This window comes from Nerophis lumbriciformis, linkage group LG22 (assembly GCF_033978685.3).
Source record: "Nerophis lumbriciformis linkage group LG22, RoL_Nlum_v2.1, whole genome shotgun sequence".
NCBI classification, from domain to species: domain Eukaryota; kingdom Metazoa; phylum Chordata; class Actinopteri; order Syngnathiformes; family Syngnathidae; genus Nerophis; species Nerophis lumbriciformis.
The window spans coordinates 4,357,221-4,381,397 of record NC_084569.2 but is presented as its reverse complement, the minus strand read 5'-3'; the positions used below and the strand labels follow the sequence as shown (position 1 = coordinate 4,381,397).

Below are 24,177 nucleotides of genomic sequence, written 5' to 3'. Positions count from 1 at the left end.
ATATATATATATATATATATATATATATATATATTAGAGATGCGCGGTTTGCAGACACAACCGCGGAGTCCGCGGATTATCCGCGGGTCGGGCGGTTGAAATAAAAAAATTTTTAGATTTTATCCGCGGGTCGGGTCGGGCGGTTGAAATTAAAAAAAATTAGATTTTAAATAGATTCAGGCGGGTGGCAGTTAAACCAATTCTGAAATATTTATACATAGTTAAATGTTGTTACCCACATACGAAAAACGAGCAGGCACCTGCAGCATATGCCACAACAGAAGAAGAAAAAAAAAAGAGATGGCAACGCCGGCAGCAAACGTGGTACGCGACAAACTAAAAAAGGGAATACTAAAGACCAGGGGAAAAAAAGGCCAGAAAAGTTCAGCGTGGACTCGTTTTTATGAGGTTGTAAATCAGGATGATAGTAATGCTGGCTACATGATTTGCAAGAGCTGCGACGCTGTTTATGTCTACGACAGTCACAAAACCGGGACATCTAACATGGTGCATCACATTTGTGCAAAACCCCGAACCTCCACAAACACCCTGAGCATGAGCAGTTTCGTCCGCCGTGATCCCAGAAGAGTGCCACAGGATGTTAAAACAAGATAGAACGCAGCTGCCTGCAGCAGTTTGAGTGGCGCGAGCGCGCTTGGAGGTGCGCTCAGCGCGGCTCCCAGATGATTGCGCACTGGTGTGCGTCTGGGCCGTGACAGCGTGGCACGCATCGAATGTCTCTGCTGCATTGGATCAGTCTCCTTTCTTTAACAGGCAAAAGCTTTATAACCTCACTAATGCCTTGCATCGTCTATATTAGATATATAACAACGGGCGGGTGCGGTTTTGATTAAATGTTAGTTCGGGTGGATGCGGATGGTTGACGACTTTTGTGATGCGGTTGCGGATGAAATAATTGCCTACCCGCGCATCTCTAATATATATATATATATATATATATATACAAATCAGAATTAGAATACATGTGAAAGTTCATTTGTTTCAATAGCTCAATTCAAAAATTTAATAAAAACCCTAAATTTGGCATCTCACAAAAATTTATAAAATATTTAGTGTAATATTATTTGTACCCTTATCCAAAAAGTTCTTCCTGAGCCTTTAATTGGTGTCTTGTCTTTAGTAATCTCCTGAAGTTTAGACCAAGTGTTTAGCATGTTTGCCTCACAATATGGAGATTGAGGGTTCGAATCTCCATGTTCTCCCCATGCATCCATGGCCTTCCTCCCACATCCCAAAAACATGCACATTAGAATAACTGCAGACTCAAATGTGTCTCTAGCAGGGAATGGTTGATTGTCTATATGTCCTACCATTGGCTGGTGACCAGTCCAAGATGTTGTGCACCACCTCTCACTCAAAGGCATAGACTCCATCTTACCTGCCACTCTAATGAGGTTAAAAGGTAAAAAGAAAATGGTTAGAAGATAGGATCATTAGTTTTTTTTAAATGAGCTAGAGTTGGTTGATTTCATGAATTTATTGCTTTACAAATTCATTCTTCATTTTTTTCCACCTCATCCTTACAAACACTCACAGAAATAACACTTAACGACAAAAAAAACCGCACGTTATTATGTTTGTGAATGCCAATTTCCAGTACAGATGACATGGAGAACAACAACAGCGAGTGTGACCACAACATGCTGCCTTTCCTTCACTGAAAGCTTCCAGTAGGGGGCGCTCGGGCGAGGTAGCCGATGTACTTGCCTCTACAGCTACATAACCTCAATTCAAGTAAAAAAAAATAAGTCATGCTAGTGCAGACATTGCATTTATGGCGTTGTACTGAGAGAGTCCATAGATATTTGACTGCAGGACATATACATGTTATGGACAAAAGGCAGTGTGTCATGCTGGGGGGGGGCAAAAAACTTGAGCAGCTCCTGAATCTTCAACATTACCATCCCCCCCCCCACCCCTCTCACGCCGGCCCGACGCTGCCTTCCTCCCCCCCTGCAAAAGGCACTGGACTTTTGGCCTGAAGGCCCGAGTAAAAGGTCTGAGGTGCCTTCGTCACCTGGCTGGCAGTGCGAGCGCAGTCATCGTCCTCATCGAGACGGAAGAGATGACGCTTGGCGTTCAGTCTGGGCGAAGTCATCGAGCCCCTCAGTGGATCTCAATGTGTACCTGCAGATGCACAACATGGGATGTATGATCTTCGTTTTGGTACTAGACATGCAAATGAATGGTGGTTGACGATCACAACATATTCCACTGGGCTCTTTTTGATTGCATACTACCATATTTTCCGGATTATAAGGCGCACTGCCGATGAATGGTCTATTTTGGATCTTTTTTCATATATAAGGCGCACCGGATTATAGGGCGTATTAAAGGAACTTCTTTCCTTAGCGCAGTGTTTTTCAACCACTGTGCCGTGGCACACTAGTGCGCCGTGAGATACAGTCTGGTGTGCCATGGGAGATGATCTAATTTCACCTATTTGGGTTAAAAATATTTTTTGCAAAGCAGTAATTATAGTCTGCAAATGATGTGTTGTTGTTGAGTGTCGGTGCTGTCTAGAGCTCGGCAGAGTAACCGTGTAATACTCTTCCATATCAGTAGGTGGCAGCCGGTAGCTAATTGCATTGTAGATGTCGGAAACAGCGGGAGGCAGGGTGCAGGTAAAAATATGTCTAATACGTACCTACTCAGTGGCCTAGTGGTTAGAGTGTCCGCCCTGAGATCGGTAGGTTGTGGGTTCAAACCCCGGCCGAGTCATACCAAAGACTATAAAAATGGGACCCATTACCTCCCTGCTTGGCACTCAGTATCAAGGGTTGGAATTGGGGGTTAAATCACCAAAAATGATTCCCGGGCGCGGCCACCGCTGCTGCCCACTGCTCCCCTCACCTCCCAGGGGGTGATCAAGGGTGATGGGTTAAATGCAGAGAATAATTTCGCCACACCTAGTGTGTGTGTGACAATCATTGGTACTTTAACTTTAACTTTAACTTTAAACCAAAAATAAACAAAAGGTGAGCGCTCCTTAGAAAAGGCATTGAAGCTTAGGGAAGGCTATGCAGAACAAAACTAAAACTGAACTGGCTACAAAGTAAACAAAAACAGAATGCTGGAAATACACGTACCGTTACACCCCTACTCTAGTGTTTTAGTTCTTGTCTTGCGCTTCTATTTTGGTGGCTTTTTCTTTTTTCGGGGTATTTTCCTGTAGCAGTTTCATGTCTTCCTTTGAGCGATATTTCCCGCACCTACTTTGTTTTAGCAATCAAGAATATTTCAGTCGTTTTCATCCTTCTTTGTGGGGACATTGTTGATTGTCATGTCATGTTCGGATGTACTTTGTGGACGCCGTCTTTGCTCCACAGTAAGTCTTTGCTGTCGTCCAGCATTCTGTTTTTGTTTACTTTGTAGCCAGTTCGGTTTTAGTTTCGTTCTGCATAGCCTTCCCTAAGCTTCAATGCCTTTTCTTAGGGGCACTCACCTTTTGTTTATATATACACATACTTGCCAACCCTCCCGGATTTTCCGGGAGACTCCCGAAATTCAGCGCCTCTCCCGAAAACCTCCCGGGACAAATTTTCTCCCGAAAATCTCCCGAAATTCAGGCGGAGCTCAGGTCCTCCATGCGGACCTGAGTGACGTGTTGACAGCCTGTTCACACGTCCGCTTTCTCACAATATAAACAGGACAATACTGCCATCTACTGTACATGCATATGTGACCCACCCATAATGTGTCACATTTTTGTGTTGATTTACTTATTTTATTTTGTGGTTTGAATTCGTTTTTGGAGCTGTCATTACACATTTATCAGTATTCACATTGGTCAGTAGGGTGTTTCTTCCCAATTGAATGCTATCACCTGCAGACCGGAAGTGTCTTGTCATTCTGATGAGCGCGACCGGTCTGTGAACAATTGAAACGTCCTGTGTGCTTTTTCCTCCTGTATAACAGGTTAGTTTTGGTGAATCAACTCACTGAATAATATCCATGTGATCTTTATAAGTTTAAGTACACATTCTGATGGTGGAGCCTAACTCTAAAGTGTTTGCGAGTTGTAGTTTGTATTTGTGAATGAATCCAGTGCACAGCTGCAGTAATCAATACAAAAAGGCGACGTGAGTGCGCAATGTTTATATAGGAACTTCTGATCCTAATTCAGACTCCCAAATTAGAGCTCCCGTTTTCTTATTGATTTTATCATGTATATTTGTGTAATGTGTGTGTTATGAAATAGTGACAGAGAATAGAACAAGGATGGACAATTCAACCCTTAACTCAACAATGAGTAGATGAGTGTTATGTGTGTGTGTGTGTGTATGTGTAAATAAATGATCACTGAAATTCAAGTATTTCTTTTATTTATTTATATGTATATATGTATGTATGTATGTATGTATGTATGTATATATATATATATATATATATAATATATATATATATATATATATATATATATATATGTAATAAAATAAATATATGTAGCTAGAATTCACTTAAAGTCAAGTATTTCTTATATATATATATCTTAACCACGCCCCCCGACCCACCCCCGACCACGCCCCCCACCTCCCGAAATCGGAGGTCTCAAGGTTGGCAAGTATGTATATACAGTACCGTATTTTCCGCACTATTAGCCGCACCTAAAAACCACAAATTTACTCAAAAGCTGACAGTGCGGCTTATAACCCGGTGCGCTTTATATATGGATTAATATTAAGATTCATTTTCATAAAGTTTAGGTCTCGCAACTACGGTAAACAGCCGCCATCTTTTTTCCCCGTAGAAGAGGAAGCGCTTCTTCTTCTACGCCAAGCAACCGCCAAGGTAAGCACCCGCCCCCATAGAAGAGGAAGCGCTTCTTCTTCTACTGTAAGCAACCACCCGCCCCCGTAGAAGAAGAAGAAGAAGCGCGCGGATATTACGTTTAATTTCCTTTGTGTGTTTACATCTGTAAAGACCACAAAATGGCTCCTACTAAGCGACAGGTTTCCGGTTCATGAAAAGACGCAATCTCTCCATCCGCACACGGACTACTATTTCACAGCAACTGCCTAAAGACTTTCAAGAAAAGCTGGCTACTTTCCGTGCATATTGTAAAAACAAGATAGCTGAAAAAAAGATCCGGCCAGAGAACATTATCAACATGGACGAGGTTCCACTGACTTTTGATATTCCTGTGAACCGCACTGTGGATACAACGGGAGCACGTACGGTGAATATTCGCACCACAGGGAATGAGAAGTCATCCTTCACTGTGGTTCTAGCTTGCCATGCTAATGGCCAGAAACTTCCACCCATGGTGATATTCAAAAGGAAGACCTTGCCAAAAGAGACCTTTCCAGCCGGCGTCATCATAAAAGCTAACTCGAAGGGATGGATGGATGAAGAAAAGATGAGCGAGTGGTTAAGGGAAGTTTACGCGAAGAGGCCGGGTGGCTTTTTTCACGCAGCTCCGTCCATGTTGATATACGACTCCATGCGCGCCCACATCACGCTGGTTTTTAATATATTATTAAAGTTTGACTGACCTATCTGACTGGTTTTTTGACATTCCCTTTAGCGCGGTTAGATGTGGCTTATAACACGGGGCGGCTTATAGGTGGACAAAGTTTTGAAATATGCCGTTCATTGAAGGCGCGGCTTATAACCCAGGGCGGCTTATGGTGCGGAAAATACGGTATATGTATATCAACAACAACACATCATTTGCGGACTATAATTTCAAAAAATATTTGTATCCCCAAATAGGTGAAATTCGATCATCTCCCACGGCACACCAGACTGTATGTCTGTTAATGATTAAGTTAATGATTAACTTATTAGCGTGTTCCTAGTATGGGTGCAAAAATTGATTATCCATAACACAATATTGAAATGGGAGAGACAAACTTTCACCAGCTCGTAGGCATACCTGCAGTCTGACGTTGAACATCATGGAGGCGACCAGGTAGATGTAAGGGAACCTAATTCTCAGTCTCCAGGCCAGGTGGAAGAAGATCATCAGCGTCCTGGTCAAGCCTTTAGAAAACACTCCGTAGCTGCGACCCGCAGTCCCCGAGAAGCGGAGCACCAAGTGAGACAGCCCCGCCATGGAGGCTCCTGTGACGGGGGGGTCACTTTGTGGGCTGAGCTGGCAGAAAAGCTGCGGCGAGTAAGAAACACTTCATCATTTTCTTTTTTTTCCTGTCAACAAATAGCAAGGAATTGAAAATGATTTCCTGTTTTTCTTGTTGTGCTCACAGACATAGGAGCTCCGCCCCAGCGACTGTCTCGTCTTTCTGTTCCTACCGTGTTGTTGTCATTTTTTGGGGGGGGGTGGGGGGGACTGATTATTTTGTGACACACGGAAGTGTATTTGGTCATTGACTTTTGAGAAACAAACTTAAACATTTTTACAACAAATACGTCATTATTATTAAACATATTTACAGCTTAAAACGTGAGTCAGAACGGTGTGGTTTGGTGGGAAATTAAAATCGGGAAATCATCGAAACGTAACTCCGAGTTTAGACTGTCATAAAATAGGGATAGGACAATACTGCATTTTTTTTTATTTTAAATCGATTCGATAGGAAATAAATACGCAGTCGATGTTGACTTTTTACGTAACTGTTTGGTTTTATAAATATATATATAAATAAAAAATAAGTAAATAAAGAAAGTATTATACACTATATTGCCAAAAGTATTTGGCCACCTGCCTTGACTCACATGGGCGAGGGCGGACTACGTCACTTCCGCCCTCCAATCCCCTAGCAACCGGTCGCCATATTGAATTCGTTGAAAACAAACCAGCTCACAGCGAACACCGCATTGACAGAAAAGGCATTTAACGAGGTTTCACGGCATTTTAAACTGTTCTAAATGGCGTATGATTATGTAAATAGTCTTTCCAGTGAGGCTAGGTTAAGATACGAGTTAAAATGTTCTGTAGTTGGATTAAACGACTGCCCTTACCGCCTTCCAGCAGATGCGTGGACTGATAATCCTACATAATGGCCGGACATGGAATTTGGAAATCTTTATGTCTACCTCACAAGCGCACCAGGTCGGTTGTTAGCTTCGGTTGTTATATAACGAATAAATCACATAAAAATGGTTAAATCACCCAAGGTATGTTGATAAATGATAATAAGGATGACACGGTGGCTACCAGTATCTGTATATTTATTATATCTGTAGAGAGCTCATTCAAATTCAGTTCAGTATTATGATTTATTATTTGCTGAATTACTGGAAATAGCCTTTATACCGTATGTTATTGTTGTGCAACAACAACAACTTCAGCTGTCGAACGTTATTCAGTAAAAATTCAACGGGTTCAACATTAGCATGGACGGTATAGCCAAGTTGTGGTTAAGAAGGTGGATTTTTGTTCCTTATATTTACCAGAAACGAAGACGACCCGGGATTTTGGGGGACTCCAGTGAGAACCGTCCTCGTTTTCCCGGTGTAAAGCTGCGAGCCATTTGTCTCGTCTCTGTGGGCTTTTAGCACGCTTTGGCAGAACAAAATACGACCTTTGTTTTCCCTGTTTCCAGTTGTGGTTTGCACAACCAAAAACAACACCGTTTTTTGGCATTTTGGAGGCAGAATGACGGGTTTAATCAGCGCAGGTCGACAGGTTAAAGAGTAATGGCGACGGTTTGTTTTCAACGCCAGTCAGGTTGCTATGGCTCGAAGAACCCGTATGTAGCTCAGTTGCCCGGATGTCGGCCCTGCCCTGCATTTTTTTTTTTAAATCGATTCGATAGGAAATAAACACGCAGTCGATGTTGACTTTTTACGTGACTGTTTGGTTTTATAAATATATATATAAATAAAAAAATAAGTAAATAAAGAAAGTATTATACACTATATTGCCAAAAGTATTTGGCCACCTGCCTTGACTCACATAGGGTTCAATATGATGTGGGTCCACCTTTTGCAGCTACTACAGCTTCAACTCTTCTGGGAAGGCTGTCCACAAGGTTGCCGAGTGTGTTTATAGGAATTTTCCACCATTCTTCCAAAAGCGCATTGGCATACTTGCCAACCTTGAGACCTCCGATTTCGGGAGGTGGGGGAGGGGCGTGGTTGGGGGCGTGGCTAAGAGGGGAGGAGTATATTTAAAGCTAGAATTCACCAAGTCAAGTATTTCATATATATATATATAAGAAATACTTGACTTTCAGTGAATTCTAGCTATAAATATATATTTCTTTTATTGTATATATATATATATATATATATATATATATATATATATATATATATATATATATATATATACACATACAGGTAAAAGCCAGTAAATTAGAATATTTTGAAAAACTTGATTTATTTCAGTAATTGCATTCAAAAGGTGTAACTTGTACATTATATTTATTCATTGCACGCAGACTGATGCATTCAAATGTTTATTTCATTTAATTTTGATGATTTGAAGTGGCAACAAATGAAAATCCAAAATTCCGTGTGCCACAAAATTAGAATATTACTTAAGGCTAATACAAAAAAGGGATTTTTAGAAATGTTGGCCAACTGAAAAGTATGAAAATGAAAAATATGAGCATGTACAATACTCAATACTTGGTTGGAGCTCCTTTTGCCTCAATTACTGCGTTAATGCGGCGTGGCATGGAGTCGATGAGTTTCTGGCACTGCTCAGGTGTTATGAGAGCCCAGGTTGCTCTGATAGTGGCCTTCAACTCTTCTGCGTTTTTGGGTCTGGCATTCTGCATCTTCCTTTTCACAATACCCCACAGATTTTCTATGGGGCTAAGGTCAGGGGAGTTGGCGGGCCAATTTAGAACAGAAATACCATGGTCCGTAAACCAGGCACGGGTAGATTTTGCGCTGTGTGCAGGCGCCAAGTCCTGTTGGAACTTGAAATCTCCATCTCCATAGAGCAGGTCAGCAGCAGGAAGCATGAAGTGCTCTAAAACTTGCTGGTAGACGGCTGCGTTGACCCTGGATCTCAGGAAACAGAGTGGACCGACACCAGCAGATGACATGGCACCCCAAACCATCACCCAACCATGCAAATTTTGCATTTCCTTTGGAAATCGAGGTCCCAGAGTCTGGAGGAAGACAGGAGAGGCACAGGATCCATGTTGCCTGAAGTCTAGTGTAAAGTTTCCACCATCAGTGAATATAATGTACAAGTTACACCTTTTGAATGCAATTACTGAAATAAATCAAGTTTTTCAAAATATTCTAATTTACTGGCTTTTACCTGTATATGTATATATATATATATATATATATATATATATATATATATATATATATATATATATATATATATATATATATATCCTGAAAATATGCAAACAAAACTGTGTTTGGATAATTGATACTTCAAACTTGCATAAATAAATATTAAGCAATATAACATAACTTGGCTTCTGAGAGCTTCAAAATGTAGTGAATAAAATACTAAAGTTGTTGATAAACAAGCAATTATTTTAATAATTAAATATGGTCATTTTAAATGAATTATTATGATAATTTAAAGTTAATTATTTCAAATATGCTTATTTAATGTAAAATTCTATGGCTGGATGTAATAAGGAGTCAGAAAAAATAAAAATAAAAATACAATTAATTTTGATGTTTTTAGCAAAATATAGTAAAAATTTATTTATTTTTTTTAATTTATTTTTATTAATAAATATATTTATTTTTAGGTAAGATAAACATAATAATACAATGTATCTCTAGTCTGGATGATTTAGTTCTTGTCACCCTGTAGTGAAAAAAGGCTGTCCTCACTCAGGTCCGCATGGAGCTGGAGGGGGCGTGGCCTCCAGCTCCGGCTGAAAATCGGGAGATTTTCGGGAGAATATTTGTCCCGGGAGGCTTTTGGGAGAGGCGCTGAATTTCGGGAGTCTCCCGGAAAATTCGGGAGGGTTGGCAAGTATGCTATAGGATACATGTGACATTGTTGACAATGAACTTTTTCACTTACCTTAACTCTTTTTTTCTTTGTTGTTGTTGTTTTTATTCAGTGACACTCCTCCCTTTTTTTAGTCAGTTATTGTGATTCTTTATCTGCTTGTGGTGAAGAGGAAGGCAGTACATTGCTACCTACTAGAGATGCGCGGTTTGCGGGCACAACCGCGGAGTCCGCGGATTATCCGCGGATCGGGCGGATGAAATTTAAAAAAATTAGATTTTATCCGCGGGTCGGGTCGGGCGGTTGAAAAAAAAAAAAAAAAAGATTTTAAATAGATTCAGGCGGGTGGCAGTTAAACCAATTGGGAAATATATATACATAGTTAAATGTTGTTACCCACATACGAAAAACGAGCAGGCACCTGCAGCATATGCCACAACAGAAGAAAAAAAAAAAGAAGAGATGGACACTTTTACGGAGCGGAGAAGGGACGCCTCGCCGGGGTCCGCGGGACCGAGGCCCCTTCCCCCGAGAGGGCCCCACCGGGAGCCGTAACTGAGGCGATCCGCGAGAAGGGCCCGACGCACGTCCAGGGTCACCACCGCTACCACCGCACCGACACCCCGCCTCGTCCGCCTTCGCCGCGGCCGGCGTCACGCGCAGCAGGTAAGCAGCTTACCTGCCCGCCACCCCCGTGGCCGGGGGCTCGTAACAGGGGTCACTCCGCGCGCTCCGCCCGCGCAGCTTACCTGCCCGCCACCCCCGTTGCCGGGGGCGCGTAACAGGGGTCACCCCGCGCGCAGTGCGCTCACGAAAGGGGTGGGGCTCACCCTGTTTGATATGGACAGCGGTGGCCATGGAAGTCGGAACCCGCTAAGGAGTGTGTAACAACCCACCTGCCGAATCAACTAGCCCTGAAAATGGATGGCGCTGGAGCGTCGGGCCCATACCCGGCCGTCGCCGGCAGCGAGACGCGCTTGGAGGTGCGCTCAGCGCGGCTCCCATATGATTGCGCTGGTGTGCGTCTGGGCCGTGACAGCGTGGCACGCGAATGTCTGTGCTGCATTGGATCAGTCTCCTTTCTTTAACAGGCAAAAGCTTTATAACCTCACTAATGCCTTGCATCGTCTATATTAGATATAAAACAACGGGCGGGTGCGGTTCTGATTAAATGTTAGGTCGGGTGGATGGCGGATGGTTGACGACTTTCTGATGCGGTTGCGGATGAAATAATTGCCTATCCGCGCATCTCTACTACCTACTGTGACTGAAATGTAGGACGGGGTGGTGGGAGGGGGTGTTATTCTCTTACCTAGCTTACTTTTATAATTTTTCTGTTTTTTTGTTTGTATTTTTAGCAATTTTTAAAAAAAAAATTTTAATGGACAAAAAAGTGTCTGTTCTCTCAGTACCTGTATTATGATTTCCCTATCAAATTAATAAATACATATTGCAAAAAAAGTGTCTTAATTGTTGAGTGAATTATAAATGTATGTTTATTGTTCAATAAAAAAAATAAAATGAATTAAAAAAGAACCGTGACATGACGAAATTTCCGTATTGTGTCACACAGGAAGTAGTCCGACACATTTTCACCACCATCATAAACACTTTATTCAAAAGAGCACCTCACCTACATATTTTAGTTTAAAAATAAATGCTGTATTCAACACCTAATCTTAAAGTTGTCCAATTGTAAAGTTTGTCAAATTACAGCCCTCGTCACCGGAAGTACCACCTGGTGGCGACAGCGAACTTGTTTTTTTTTTTTTCTTCCTTCCGCAGGGGTGGTGGCCGCTGTGTTGCTTCGTTAGCTTCCCGTTCTGAAGCATGGGAATGTAGCGAGATAATATCCCCGGATAAAGTTGTGTTAAAGTGCTCGATAAGTTGCCGACAACCCGTCTCGCATCTTTGGAGGTCCTCTGCGACACCGACGACCACCGGAGGGACGTTTTTTTTTATTTTTGGGACATTTTTGAGACAAAGGGAAGAGACTTGTGAGCTAACGTTAGTTAGCTTGACTCGGCTAACTTAGCATTCCTCCTTCGAGTGCTTCGCCATGCAGGCCATAAAGTGTGTCGTTGTCGGAGACGGGTGAGTTAGGTTTTTGTGCTAAATTGTGGCCGATAACTACTTTTTTTAGTTGTAACTTCTTCGCCGAGGTGCGAGAGAATGGCCGTGTGGTCACGTCAAGCTACGTGCTAACATGAAACATTTGCCTTAGGTGTGTCCCAACAAGTTAGCTTTACTCTTTGCTCAAAAGCAACGTTATGCCTGTCAAAAATGGCCAACTCAGCTTCTTATTAGACAACTTTCACTTTTAACTATGTTCCTTTTTGCTTTCTTCCTTCTTCGTGTGCTAGTATGACAACGCCTTTTTTTTTTAGACTTTCTAAAAGCCTTCCCGGCTGCCGTATATAATATTCATTGTTGGCGCTAGGAATTTTGAAAAAGGGGTCCCAGGGACCCCATCAAGTCATAAAGATGGGGTCCCACTTTTCATTTAATCAATGTTTACTTATATATACCTAAATCACGAGTGTCTCAAAGGGCTGCACAATCAGGGCAAGGAAAAACTCAACCCAGTGGGATGACAATGAGAAACCTTGGAGAGGACCGCAGATGTGGGGACCCCCAACTGGGCGACCGGTGCAATGGATGTTGAGTTATTAAATACGATTAGAAAATGTATATAATATAACAGTGTTGGGGCTAGGGATTTTCAAAATCAAGTCATAAAAATGGGGTCCCACAGAAAATGTATGGGGTCCCACTTTTCTGTAACCGTTTAGAAAACGTATATAATATAAGTGTTGGGAATTTTTCAAAATGGGGTCCCAGGGACCCCATCAAGTCACAAAAATGGGGTCCCACTTTTTTGTAACCGTTTTGAAAACGTATCTAATATAACAGTGTTAGTGCTAGGGATTTTCAAAACTGGGTCCCAGGGACCCCATCGAGTCATAAAAATGGGTTCCCACTTTTCTGTAATCGTTTTGAAAACGTATATAATAACAGTGTTGGTGCTAGGAATTTTTCAAAATGGGGTCCCAGGGAACCCATCAAGTCACAAAAATGGGGTCCCACTTTTCTGCAACCGTTTTGAAAACGTATATAATATAACAGTGTTGGTGCTAGGAATTTTCAAAATGGTGTCCCAGGGACCCCATCAAGTCACAAAAATGGGGTCCCACTTTTCTGTAACCGTTTTGAAAACGTATAATAACAGTGTTGGTGCTAGGAATTTTCAAAATGGGGTCCCACTTTTCTGTAACCGTTTAGAAAACGTATATAATATAACAGTGTTGGTGCTAGGAATTTTTCAAAATGGGGTCCAAGGGACCCCATAAAGTCATAAAAATGGTGTCCCACTTTTATGTAACCGTTTTGAAAACGTATATAATATAGCAGTGTTGGTGCTAGGAATTTTCAAAATGGGTTCCCAGGGACCCCATCAAGTCACAAAAATGGGGACTTTTCTGTAACCGTTTTGAAAACGTATAATAACAGTGTTGGTGCTAGGAATTTTCAAAATGGGGTCCCACTTTTCTGTAACCGTTTTGAAAACGTATCTAATATAACAGTGTTGGTGCTAGGAATTTTCAAAATGGTGTCCCAGGGACCCCATCGAGTCATAAAAATGGGTTCATACTTTTCTGTAACCGATTTGAAAACGTATATAATAACAGTGTTGGTGCTAGGAATTTTCAAAATGGGGTCCCAGGGACCCCATCAAGTCACAAAAATGGGGTCCCACTTTTCTGTAACCGTTTAGAAAACGTATATAATATAACAGTGTTGGTGCTAGGAATTTTTCAAAATGGGGTCCCACTTTTCTGTAACCATTTTGAAAACGTATAATTACAGTGTTGGTGCTAGGAATTTTCAAAATGGGGTCCCACTTTTCTGTAACCGTTTACAGTGTTGGTGCTAGGAATTTTTCAAAATGGGGTCCCAGGGACCCCATCAAGTCACAAAAATGGGGTCCCACTTTTCTGTAACCGTTTTGAAAACGTATAATAACAGTGTTGATGCTAGGAATTTTCAAAATGGGGTCACACTTTTCTGTAACCGTTTTGAAAACGTATATAATATAACAGTGTTGGTGCTAGGAATTTTCAAAATGGGTTCCCAGGGACCCCATCAAGTCAGAAAAATGGGGTCCCACTTTTCTGTAACTGTTTTGAAAACGTATATAACAGTGTTGGTGCTAGGAATTTTCAAAATGGGGTCCCACTTTTCTGTAACCGTTTTGAAAACGTATATAACAGTGTTGGTGCTAGGAATTTTCAAAATGGGGTCCCAGGGACCCCATCAAGTCATAAAAATGGTGTCCCACTTTTCTGTAACAGTTTTGAAAACGTATATAACAGTGTTGGTGCTAGGAATTTTCAAAATGGGTTCCCAGGGACCCCATCAAGTCATAAAAATGGGGTCCCACTTTTCTGTAACCGTTTAGAAAACGTATATAATATAAGTGTTGGTGCTAGGGATTTTCAAAATCAAGTCATAAAAATGGGGTCCCACAGAAAATGTATGGGGTCACACTTTTCTGTAACCGTTTAGAAAACGTATATAATATAACAGTGTTGGTGTTGTGAATTTTTCAAAATGGGGTCCCAGGGACCCCATCAAGTCACAAAAATGGGGTCCCACTTTTTTGTAACCGTTTTGAAAACGTATATAATAACAGTGTTGGTGCTAGGAATTTTCTAAATGGGGTCCCAGGGACCCCATCAAGTCACAAAAATGGGGTCCCACTTTTTTGTAACCGTTTTGAAAATGTATCTAATATAACACTGTTGGTGCTAGGGATTTTCAAAATTGGGTCCCAGGGACCCCATCGAGTCATGAAAATGGGTTCCCACTTTTCTGTAAACGTTTTGAAAACGTATATAATAACAGTGTTGGTGCTAGCAATTTTCAAAATGTGGTCCCAGGGCCCCGATCAAGTCACAAAAATGGGGTCCCACTTTTTTGTAACTGTTTTGAAAACGTATCTAATATAACAGTGTTGGTGCTAGGGATTTTCAAAATTGGGTCCCAGGGACCCCATCGAATCATAAAAATGGGTTCCCACTTTTCTGTAACCGTTTTGAAAACGTATATAATAACAGTCTTGGTGCTAGGAATTTTCAAAATTGGGTCCCAGGGACCCCATCAAGTCACAAAAATGGGGTCCCACTTTTTTGTAACCGTTTTGAAAATGTATCTAATAAAACACTGTTGGTGCTAGGGATTTTCAAAATTGGGGCCCAGGGACCCCATCAAGTCATAAAAATGGGGTTCCACTATTCTGTAACCGTTTAGAAAACGTATATACCGTATTTTCCGCACTATAAGGCGCACCGGATTATTAGCCGCACCTTCTATGAATTACATATTTCATAATTTTGTCCACCAATAAGCCGCCCCGGACTAAAAGCCGCGCCTACGCTGCGCTAAAGTGAATGTCAAAAAAACGCTGCGCTAAAGTGAATGTCAAAAAAACAGTCAGATAGTTCAGTCAAACTTTAATAATATATTGAAAACCAGCGTTCTAACAACTCTGTCCCAAAATGTACAAATGTGCAATCACAAACATAGTAAAATTCAAAATGGTGTAGAGCAATAGCAACATACCGGTAATGTTGCTCGAACGTTAATGTCACAACACACAACACACAAAATAAACATAGCGCTCACTTTCTGAAGTTATTCTTCATTCGTAAATCCTTCGAATTCTTCGTCTTCGGTGTCCGAATTGAAAAGTTGCGCTAGCGTGGCTTCCAAAATGGCGGGCTCCGTCTCTTCGAAATCATCGGATTCAGTGTCGCTGTTGTTGTGCAGCAGTTCTGTGAATCCTGCCTTCCGGAAAGCTCGGACCACAGTTGTGACAGAAATATCTGCCCAGGCATTTACAATCCACTGGCAGATGTTGGCGTATGTTGTCCGGCGTTGTCTGCCCGTCTTAGTGAAGGTGTGTTCGCCTTCGGTCATCCATTTTTCCCACGCAGTTCGCAGTCGTGATTTGAATGCCCTGTTGACACCAATATCCAGCGGTTGGAGTTCTTTGGTTAATCCACCCGGAATGACGGCGAGTGTTGTATTTGTGTGCTTCACTTGTTTTTTGACACCATCTGTGATGTGGGCGCGCATAGAGTCATATATCAACATGGACGTAGCAGCGTGAAAAAAGCCACCCGGCCGCTTCGCGTAAACTTCCCTTAACCACTCGCTCATCTTTTCTTCATCCATCCCTTCGAGTTAGCTTTTATGATGACGCCGGCTGGAAAGGTCTCTTTTGGCAAGGTCTTCCTTTTGAATATCACCATGAGTGGAAGTTAGCATGGCAAGCTAGAACCACAGTGAAGGATGACTTCTCATTCCCTGTGGAGCGAATATTCACCGTACGTGCTCCCGTTCCACAGTGCGGTTCAGTTGCTGTGAAATACGGTAGTAATCCGTGTGCGGATGGAGAGATTGCGTCTTTTTATGACCCGGATCGTTTAGTAGGAGCCATTTTGTGGTCTTTACAGATGTAAACAGGAAATGAAACGTACGGTGATATCCGCGCGTTTTTTCTTCTTCTTCCGGGGGCGGGTGAAGCGCTTCCTGTTCTATGGGGGCGGGTGAAGCGCTTCCTGTTCTATGGGGGCGGGTGCTTTCCTTGGCGGTTGCTTGCGTAGAAGAAGAAGCGCTTCCTGTTCTACCGGGAAAAAAGATGGCGGCTGTTTACCGAAGTTGCGAGACCGAAACTTTATGAAAATGAATCGTAATAAAGCGCACCGGGTTATTAGGCGCACTGTCAGCTTTTGAGAAAAATTGTGGTTTTTAGGTGCGCCTTATAGTGCGGAAAATACGGTAATACAACAGTGTTGGTGCTAGGAATTTTTCAAAATCGGGTCGCAGGGAACCCATGAAGTCACAAAAATGGGGTCCCACTTTTCTGTAACCGTTTTGAAATCGTATATAACAGTGTTGGTGCTAGGAATTTTCAAAATGGGGTCCCAGGGACCTCATCAAGTCATAATAATGGGGTACCACTTTTCTGTAACAGTTTTGAAAACGTATATAATATAACAGTGTTGGTGTTGGGAATTTTTCAAAATGGGGTCCCAGGGACCCCATCAAGTCACAAAAATGGGGTGCCACTTTTTTGTAACCGTTTTGAAAACGTATCTAATATAACAGTGTTGGTGCTAGGGATTTTATAAATGGGTTCCCAGGGACCCCATCAAGTCATAAAAATGGGGTCCCACTTTTCTGTAACCGTTTAGAAAACGTATATAATATAACAGTGTTGGTGCTACGAATTTTCAAAATGGGGTCCCACTTTTCTGTAACCGTTTAGAAAACATATATAATATAACAGTGTTGGTGCTAGGAATTTTTCAAAAAGGGGTCCCAGGGACCCCATCAAGTCACAAAAATGGGGTCACACTTTTCTGTAACCGTTTTGAAAACGTTTAATAACAGTGTTGGTGCTAGGAATTTTCAAAATGGGTTCCCACTTTTCTGTAACCGTTTAGAAAACGTATATAATATAACAGTGTTGGTGCTAGGAATTTTTAAAAATGGGGTCCGAGGGACCCCATCAAGTCACAAAAATGGGGTCCCACTTTTCTGTAACCGTTTTGAAAACGTATATGACAGTGTTGGTGCTAGGAATTTTCAAAATGGGGTCCCACTTTTCTGTAACTGTTTAGAAAACGTATATAATATAACAGTGTTGGTGCGAGGAATTTTCAAAATGGGGTCCCAGGGACCCCATCAAGTCACAAAAATGGGGTCACACTTTTCTGTAACCGTTTTGAAAACGTATAATAACAGTGTTGGTGCTAGGAATTTTCAAAATGGGGTCCCGGGGACCCCATCAAGTCACAAAAACGGGGTCCCACTTTTTTGTAACCGTTTTGAAAACGTATCTAATATAACAGTGTTGGTGCTAGGGATTTTCAAAATTGGGTCCCAGGGACCCCATCAAGTCATAAAAATGGTGTCCCACTTTTCTGTAACAGTTTTGAAAACGTATATAATATAACAGTGTTGGTGCTAGGAATTTTCAAAATGGGCTCCCAGGGACCCCATCAAGCCATAAAAATGGGGTCCCACTTTTCTGTAACCGTTTAGAAAACGTATATAATATAACAGTGTTGGTGCGAGGAATTTTGAAAATGGAGTCCCAGGGACCCCATCAAGTCATAAAAATGGTGTCCGACTTTTCTGTAACAGTTTTGAAAACATATATAATATAACAGTGTTGGTGCTAGGAATTTTCAAAATGGGGTCCCACTTTTCTGTAACCGTTTAGAAAATGTATATAATATAACAGTGTTGGCGCTAGGAATTTTCAAAACGGGATCCCAGGGACCCCATCAAGTCATAAAGATGGGGTCCCACTTTTCAATCAATCAATGTTTACTTATATAGCCCTAAATCACGAGTGTCTCAAAGGGCTGCACAAGCCACAACGACATCCTCGGCTCAGATCCCACATCAGAGCAAGGAAAAACTCAACCCAATGGGACAATGAGAAACCTTGGAGGGGACCGCAGATGTGGGGACCCCCAACTGGGCGACCAGTGCAATGGACGTTGTTATTATATACGTTTAGAAAACTTATGTACCGTATTTTCCGCACTATAAGGCGCACCTAAAAACCACAAATTTTCTCAAAAGCTAACAGTGCGCCTTATAACCCGGTGCGCTTTATTACGATTCATTTTCATAAAGTTTAGGTCTCGCAACTACGGTAAACAGCCGCCATCTTTTTTCCCCGTAGAAGAAGCGCGCGGTGCATGCTGGGATATGTGACGTTTCATTTCCATTTGTGTGTTTATGTAAAGACCCCAAATGGCTCCTATTAAGTGTGTTGTCTGTCTAATTATAAATAATGCAGACGAGGCGTGTTAACTGAGTTCTCAACGTTTACTCACAGCGTGCTCATAACCACATTCGAACTCCCAGCATACAACAACGCTTCTCAGGGCTACCGCGCATGCTCGTAACTATCGTTGCATGCTGGGTAGTGTAGTTGTTATATTTGCTAGCTCATAACAGCACATTGAGAGACACGCTGACACGCTTAATTCAATACTCGCCGTCATTCCGGGTGGATTGACAAAAGACCTCCAGCCGCTAGATATTGGTGTCAACAGGGCATTCGAAGCTAGACTGCTAACTGCGTGGCAACTTCTCAGGGCTACCGCGCATGCTTGTAACTATCGTTGCATGCTGGGTAGTGTAGTTGTTATATTTGCTAGCTCATAACAGCACATTGAGAGACACGCTGACACGCTTAATTCAATACTCGCCGTCATTCCGGGTGGATTGACAAAAGACCTCCAGCCGCTAGATATTGGTGTCAACAGGGCATTCGAAGCTAGACTGCTAACTGCGTGGCAACTTCTCAGGGCTACCGCGCATGCTTGTAACTATCGTTGCATGCTGGGTAGTGTAGTTGTTATATTTGCTAGCTCATAACAGCACATTGAGAGACACGCTGACACGCTTAATTCAATACTCGCCGTCATTCCGGGTGGATTGACAAAAGACCTCCAGCCGCTAGATATTGGTGTCAACAGGGCATTCGAAGCTAGACTGCTAACTGCGTGGGAACTTCTCAGGGCTACCGCGCATGCTCGTAACTATCGTTGCATGCTGGGTAGTGTAGTTGTTATATTTGCTAGCTCATAACAGCACATTGAGAGACACGCTGACACGCTTAATTCAATACTCGCCGTCATTCCGGGTGGATTGACAAAAGACCTCCAGCCGCTAGATATTGGTGTCAACAGGGCATTCGAAGCTAGACTGCTAACTGCGTGGGAACTTCTCAGGGCTACCGCGCATGCTTGTAACTATCGTTGCATGCTGGGTAGTGTAGTTGTTATATTTGCTAGCTCATAACAGCACATTGAGAGACACGCTGACACGCTTAATTCAATACTCGCCGTCATTCCGGGTGGATTGACAAAAGACCTCCAGCCGCTAGATATTGGTGTCAACAGGGCATTCGAAGCTAGACTGCTAACTGCGTGGGAACTTCTCAGGGCTACCGCGCATGCTCGTAACTATCGTTGCATGCTGGGTAGTGTAGTTGTTATATTTGCTAGCTCATAACAGCACATTGAGAGACACGCTGACACGCTTAATTCAATACTCGCCGTCATTCCGGGTGGATTGACAAAAGACCTCCAGCCGCTAGATATTGGTGTCAACAGGGCATTCGAAGCTAGACTGCTAACTGCGTGGGAACAATGGAAGACAGAAGGCGAACACACCTTCACTAAGACGAGGAGGCAGCGCCAGACGACGCCAACATCTGCCAGTGGATCGTAAATTTGCCCAACTTTTCACTTCGGACACCGAAGACGAAGGATTTACGAATGAAGAATAACTTCAGAAAGTAAGCGCTATGTTTATTTTGTGTGTTGTGACATTAACGTTCGAGCAACATTATGTTGCTATTGCGCTGCACTATTTTGAATTTTACTATGTTTGTGATTGCACATTTGCGTACATTTTGGGAGTGAACAGAGTTGTTAGAACGCTGGTTTTTAATATATTATTAAAGTTTGACTGACCTATCTGACTGTTTTTTTGACATTCCCTTTAGCGCAGCGTAGGCGCGGCTTATAGTCCGGGGCGGCTTATTGGTGGACAAAATTATGAAATATGTAATTCATAGAAGGTGCGGCTAATAATCCGGTGCGCCTTATAGTGCGGAAAATACGGTAATATAACAGTGTTGGGGCTAGGGATTTTCAAAATCAAGTCATAAAAATGGGGTCCCACAGAAAATGTATGGGGTCCCACTTTTCTGTAACCGTTTTGAAAACGTATATAATATAACAGTGTTGGGAATTTTTCAAAATGGGGTCCCAGGGACCCCATCAAGTCAAAAAATGGGGTCCCACTTTTTTGTAACCGTTTTGAAAACGCATCTAATATAACAGTGTTGGTGCTAGGGATTTTCAAAATTGGGTCCCAGGGACCCCATGGAGTCATAAAAATGGGTTCATACTTTTCTGTAACCGTTTTGAAAACGTATATAATAACAGTGTTGGTGCTAGGAATTTTCAAAATGGGGTCCCAGGGCCCCGATCAAGTCACAAAAATGGTGTCCCACTTTTCTGTAACAGTTTTGAAAACGTATATAATATAACAGTGTTGGTGCTAGGAATTTTTCAAAATGGGGTCCCAGGGAACCCATCAAGTCACAAAAATGGGGTCCCACTTTTCTGTAACCGTTTTGAAAACGTATAATAACAGTGTTGGTGCTAGGAATTTTCAAAATGGGGTCCCACTTTTCTGTAACCGTTTTGAAAACGTATATAATATAACAGTGTTGGTGCTAGAAATTTTCAAAATGGTGTCCCAGGGACCCCATCAAGTCATAAAAATGGGGTCCCACTTTTCTGTAACCGTTTAGAAAACGTATATAATATAACAGTGTTGGTGCTAGGAATTTTTCAAAATGGGGTCCCACTTTTCTGTAACCGTTTTGAAATGTATAATAACAGTGTTGGTGCTAGGAATTTTCAAAATGGGGTCCCACTTTTCTGTAACCGTTTACAGTGTTGGTGCTAGGAATTTTTCAAAATGGGGTCCCAGGGACCGCATCAAGTCACAAAAATGGGGTCCCACTTTTCTGTAATCGTTTTGAAAACGTATATAATATAACAGTGTTGGTGCTAGGAATTTTCAAAATGGGGTCCCAGTGACCCCATCGAGTCATAAAGATGGGGTCCCACAGTAAATTTACGGGGTCCCACTTTTCAATCAATCAATGTTTACTTATATAGCCCTAAATCACGAGTGTCTCAAAGGGCTGCACAAGCCACAACGACATCCTCGGCTCAGATCCCACATCAGGGCAAGGAAAAACTCAACCCAGTGGGATGACAATGAGAAACCTTGGAGAGGACCGCAGATGTGGGGACCCCCAACTGGGCGACCGGTGCAATGGACGTTGAGTTATTAAATACGATTAGAAAACGTATATAATATAACAGTGTTGGGGCTAGGGATTTTCAAAATGAAGTCATAAAAATGGGGTCCCACTTTTCTGTAATTGTTTAGAAAATGTATATAATATAACAGTGTTGGGAATTTTTCAAAATGGGGTCCCAGGGACCCCATCAAGTCACAAAAATGGGGTCCCACTTTTTTGTAACTGTTTTGAAAACGTATCTAATACAACAGTGTTGGTGCTAGGGATTTTCAAAATTGGGTCCCAGGGACCCCATCGAGTCATCAAAATGGGTTCCCACTTTTCTGTAACCGTTTTGAAAACGTATATAATATAACAGTGATGGTGCTAGGAATTTTCAAAATGGTGTCCCAGGGACCCCATCAAGTCATAAAAATGGGGTCCCACTTTTCTGTAACCGTTTTGAAAACGTATATAACAGTGTTGGTGCTAGGAATTTTCAAAATGGGGTCCCACTTTTCTGTAACCGTTTTGAAAACGTATATAACAGTGTTGGGGCTAGGGATTTTCAAAATAAAGTCATAAAAATGGGGTCCCACAGAAAATGTATGGGGTCCCACTTTTTTGTAACCGTTTAGAAAACGTATATAATATAACAGTGTTGGTGTTGGGAATTTTTCAAAATGGGGTCCCAGGGACCCCATCAAGTCACAAAAATGGGGTCCCACTTTTTTGTAACCGTTTTGAAAACCTATATAACAGTGTTGGTGCTAGGAATGTTCAAAATGGGGTCCCAGGGACCCCATCAAGTCACAAAAATGGGGTCCCACTTTTTTGTAACCGTTTTGAAAACCTATCTAATATAACAGTGTTGGTGCTAGGGATTTTCAAAATTGGGTCCCAGGGACCCCATAGTCATAAAAATGGGTTCCCACTTTTCTGTAACCGTTTTGAAAACGTATATAATAACAGTGTTGGTGCTAGGAATTTTCAAAATGGGGTCCTAGGGACCCCATCAAGTCATAAAAATGGTGTCCCACTTTTTTGTAACTGTTTTGATAATGTATCTAATATAACACTGTTGGTGCTAGGGATTTTCAAAATTGGGTCCCAGGGACCCCATCGAGTCATAAAAATGGGTTCCCACTTTTCTGTAACAGTTTTGAAAACGTATATAATAACAGTGTTGGTGCTAGGAATTTTCAAAATGGGGTCACACTTTTCTGTAACCGTTTAGAAAACGTATATAATATAACAGTGTTGGTGCGAGGAATTTTCCCAGGGACCCCATCAAGTCACAAAAATAGGGTCACACTTTTCTGTAACCGTTTTGAAAACGTATCTAATATAACAGTGTTGGTGCTAGGGATTTTCAAAATTGGGTCCCAGGTACCCCATAGAGTCATAAAAATGGGTTCCCACTTTTCTGTAACCGTTTTGAAAACGTATATAATAACAGTGTTGGTGCTAGGGATTTTCAAAATTGGGTCCCAGGGACCCCATCGAGTCATAAAAATGGGTTCCCACTTTTTTGTAACCGTTTTGTAAACGTATATAATAACAGTGTTGGTGCTAGGAATTTTCAAAATGGGGTCCCAGGGACCTCATCGAGTCATAAAAATGGGTTCCCACTTTTCTGTAACCGTTTTGAAAACGTATATAATAACAGTGTTGGTGCTAGGATTTTTCAAAATGGGGTCCCAGGGACCCCATCAAGTCATAAAAATGGTGTCCCACTTTTCTGTAACAGTTTTTGAAAACATATATAATATAACAGTTGTGGTGCTAGGAATTTTCAAAATGGGGTCCCAGGGACCCCATCAAGTCACAAAAATGGGGTCCCACTTTTTTGTAACCGTTTTGAAAACGTATCTAATATAACAGTGTTGGTGCTAGGGATTTTCAAAATTGGGTCCCAGGTACCCCATAGAGTCATAAAAATGGGTTCCCACTTTTCTGTAACCGTTTTGAAAACGTATATAATAACAGTGTTGGTGCTAGGGATTTTCAAAATTGGGTCCCAGGGACCCCATCGAGTCATAAAAATGGGTTCCCACTTTTTTGTAACCGTTTTGTAAACGTATATAATAACAGTGTTGGTGCTAGGAATTTTCAAAATGGGGTCCCAGGGACCTCATCGAGTCATAAAAATGGGTTCCCACTTTTCTGTAACCGTTTTGAAAACGTATATAATAACAGTGTTGGTGCTAGGATTTTTCAAAATGGGGTCCCAGGGACCCCATCAAGTCATAAAAATGGTGTCCCACTTTTCTGTAACAGTTTTTGAAAACATATATAATATAACAGTTGTGGTGCTAGGAATTTTTCAAAATGGGGTCCAAGGGACCCCATAAAGTCATAAAAATGGTGTCCCCCTTTTCTGTAACAGTTT

The 24,177-nt window shown here is 41.9% G+C and overlaps 2 protein-coding genes across 2 annotated transcripts in view; one reads left to right on the top strand and one right to left on the bottom strand.

The window, feature by feature from the left end:
• Positions 1-1,376: 1,376 nt before the first annotated feature.
• LOC133615639 (salivary gland specific protein SAGSIN1) lies at positions 1,377-6,283 on the bottom strand. The gene is made up of 2 exons (XM_061974381.2): positions 5,900-6,283; positions 1,377-2,148 (listed from the first exon to the last, which is right to left on the bottom strand). The coding sequence occupies exons 1-2, from the start codon at positions 6,077-6,079 to the stop codon at positions 2,128-2,130; spliced, it is 201 nt and encodes a 66-aa protein (XP_061830365.1). The 5' UTR covers positions 6,080-6,283; the 3' UTR covers positions 1,377-2,127.
• Positions 6,284-11,641: 5,358 nt separating this feature from the next.
• LOC133615640 (ras-related C3 botulinum toxin substrate 1-like) overlaps positions 11,642-24,177 on the top strand; it is a 30,215-nt gene continuing 17,679 nt past the window's right edge. Inside the window, exon 1 of the mRNA XM_061974382.2 lies at positions 11,642-11,962. Within this exon, the coding sequence (XP_061830366.1) occupies positions 11,928-11,962 (35 nt within the window). The 5' untranslated portion in view covers positions 11,642-11,927. The remainder of the gene's footprint in view (positions 11,963-24,177) is intronic.

Coding starts and splice junctions, on each gene's coding strand:
- LOC133615639 (XM_061974381.2), bottom strand. CDS start 6,079: ATGGCGGGGCTGTCTCACTTGGTGCTCCGCTTCTCGGGGACTGCGGGT. Junction 2,149..5,899: donor TGTTCAACGTCAGACTGCAG/GTATGCCTACGA, acceptor GTGCATCTGCAG/GTACACATTGAGATCCACTG.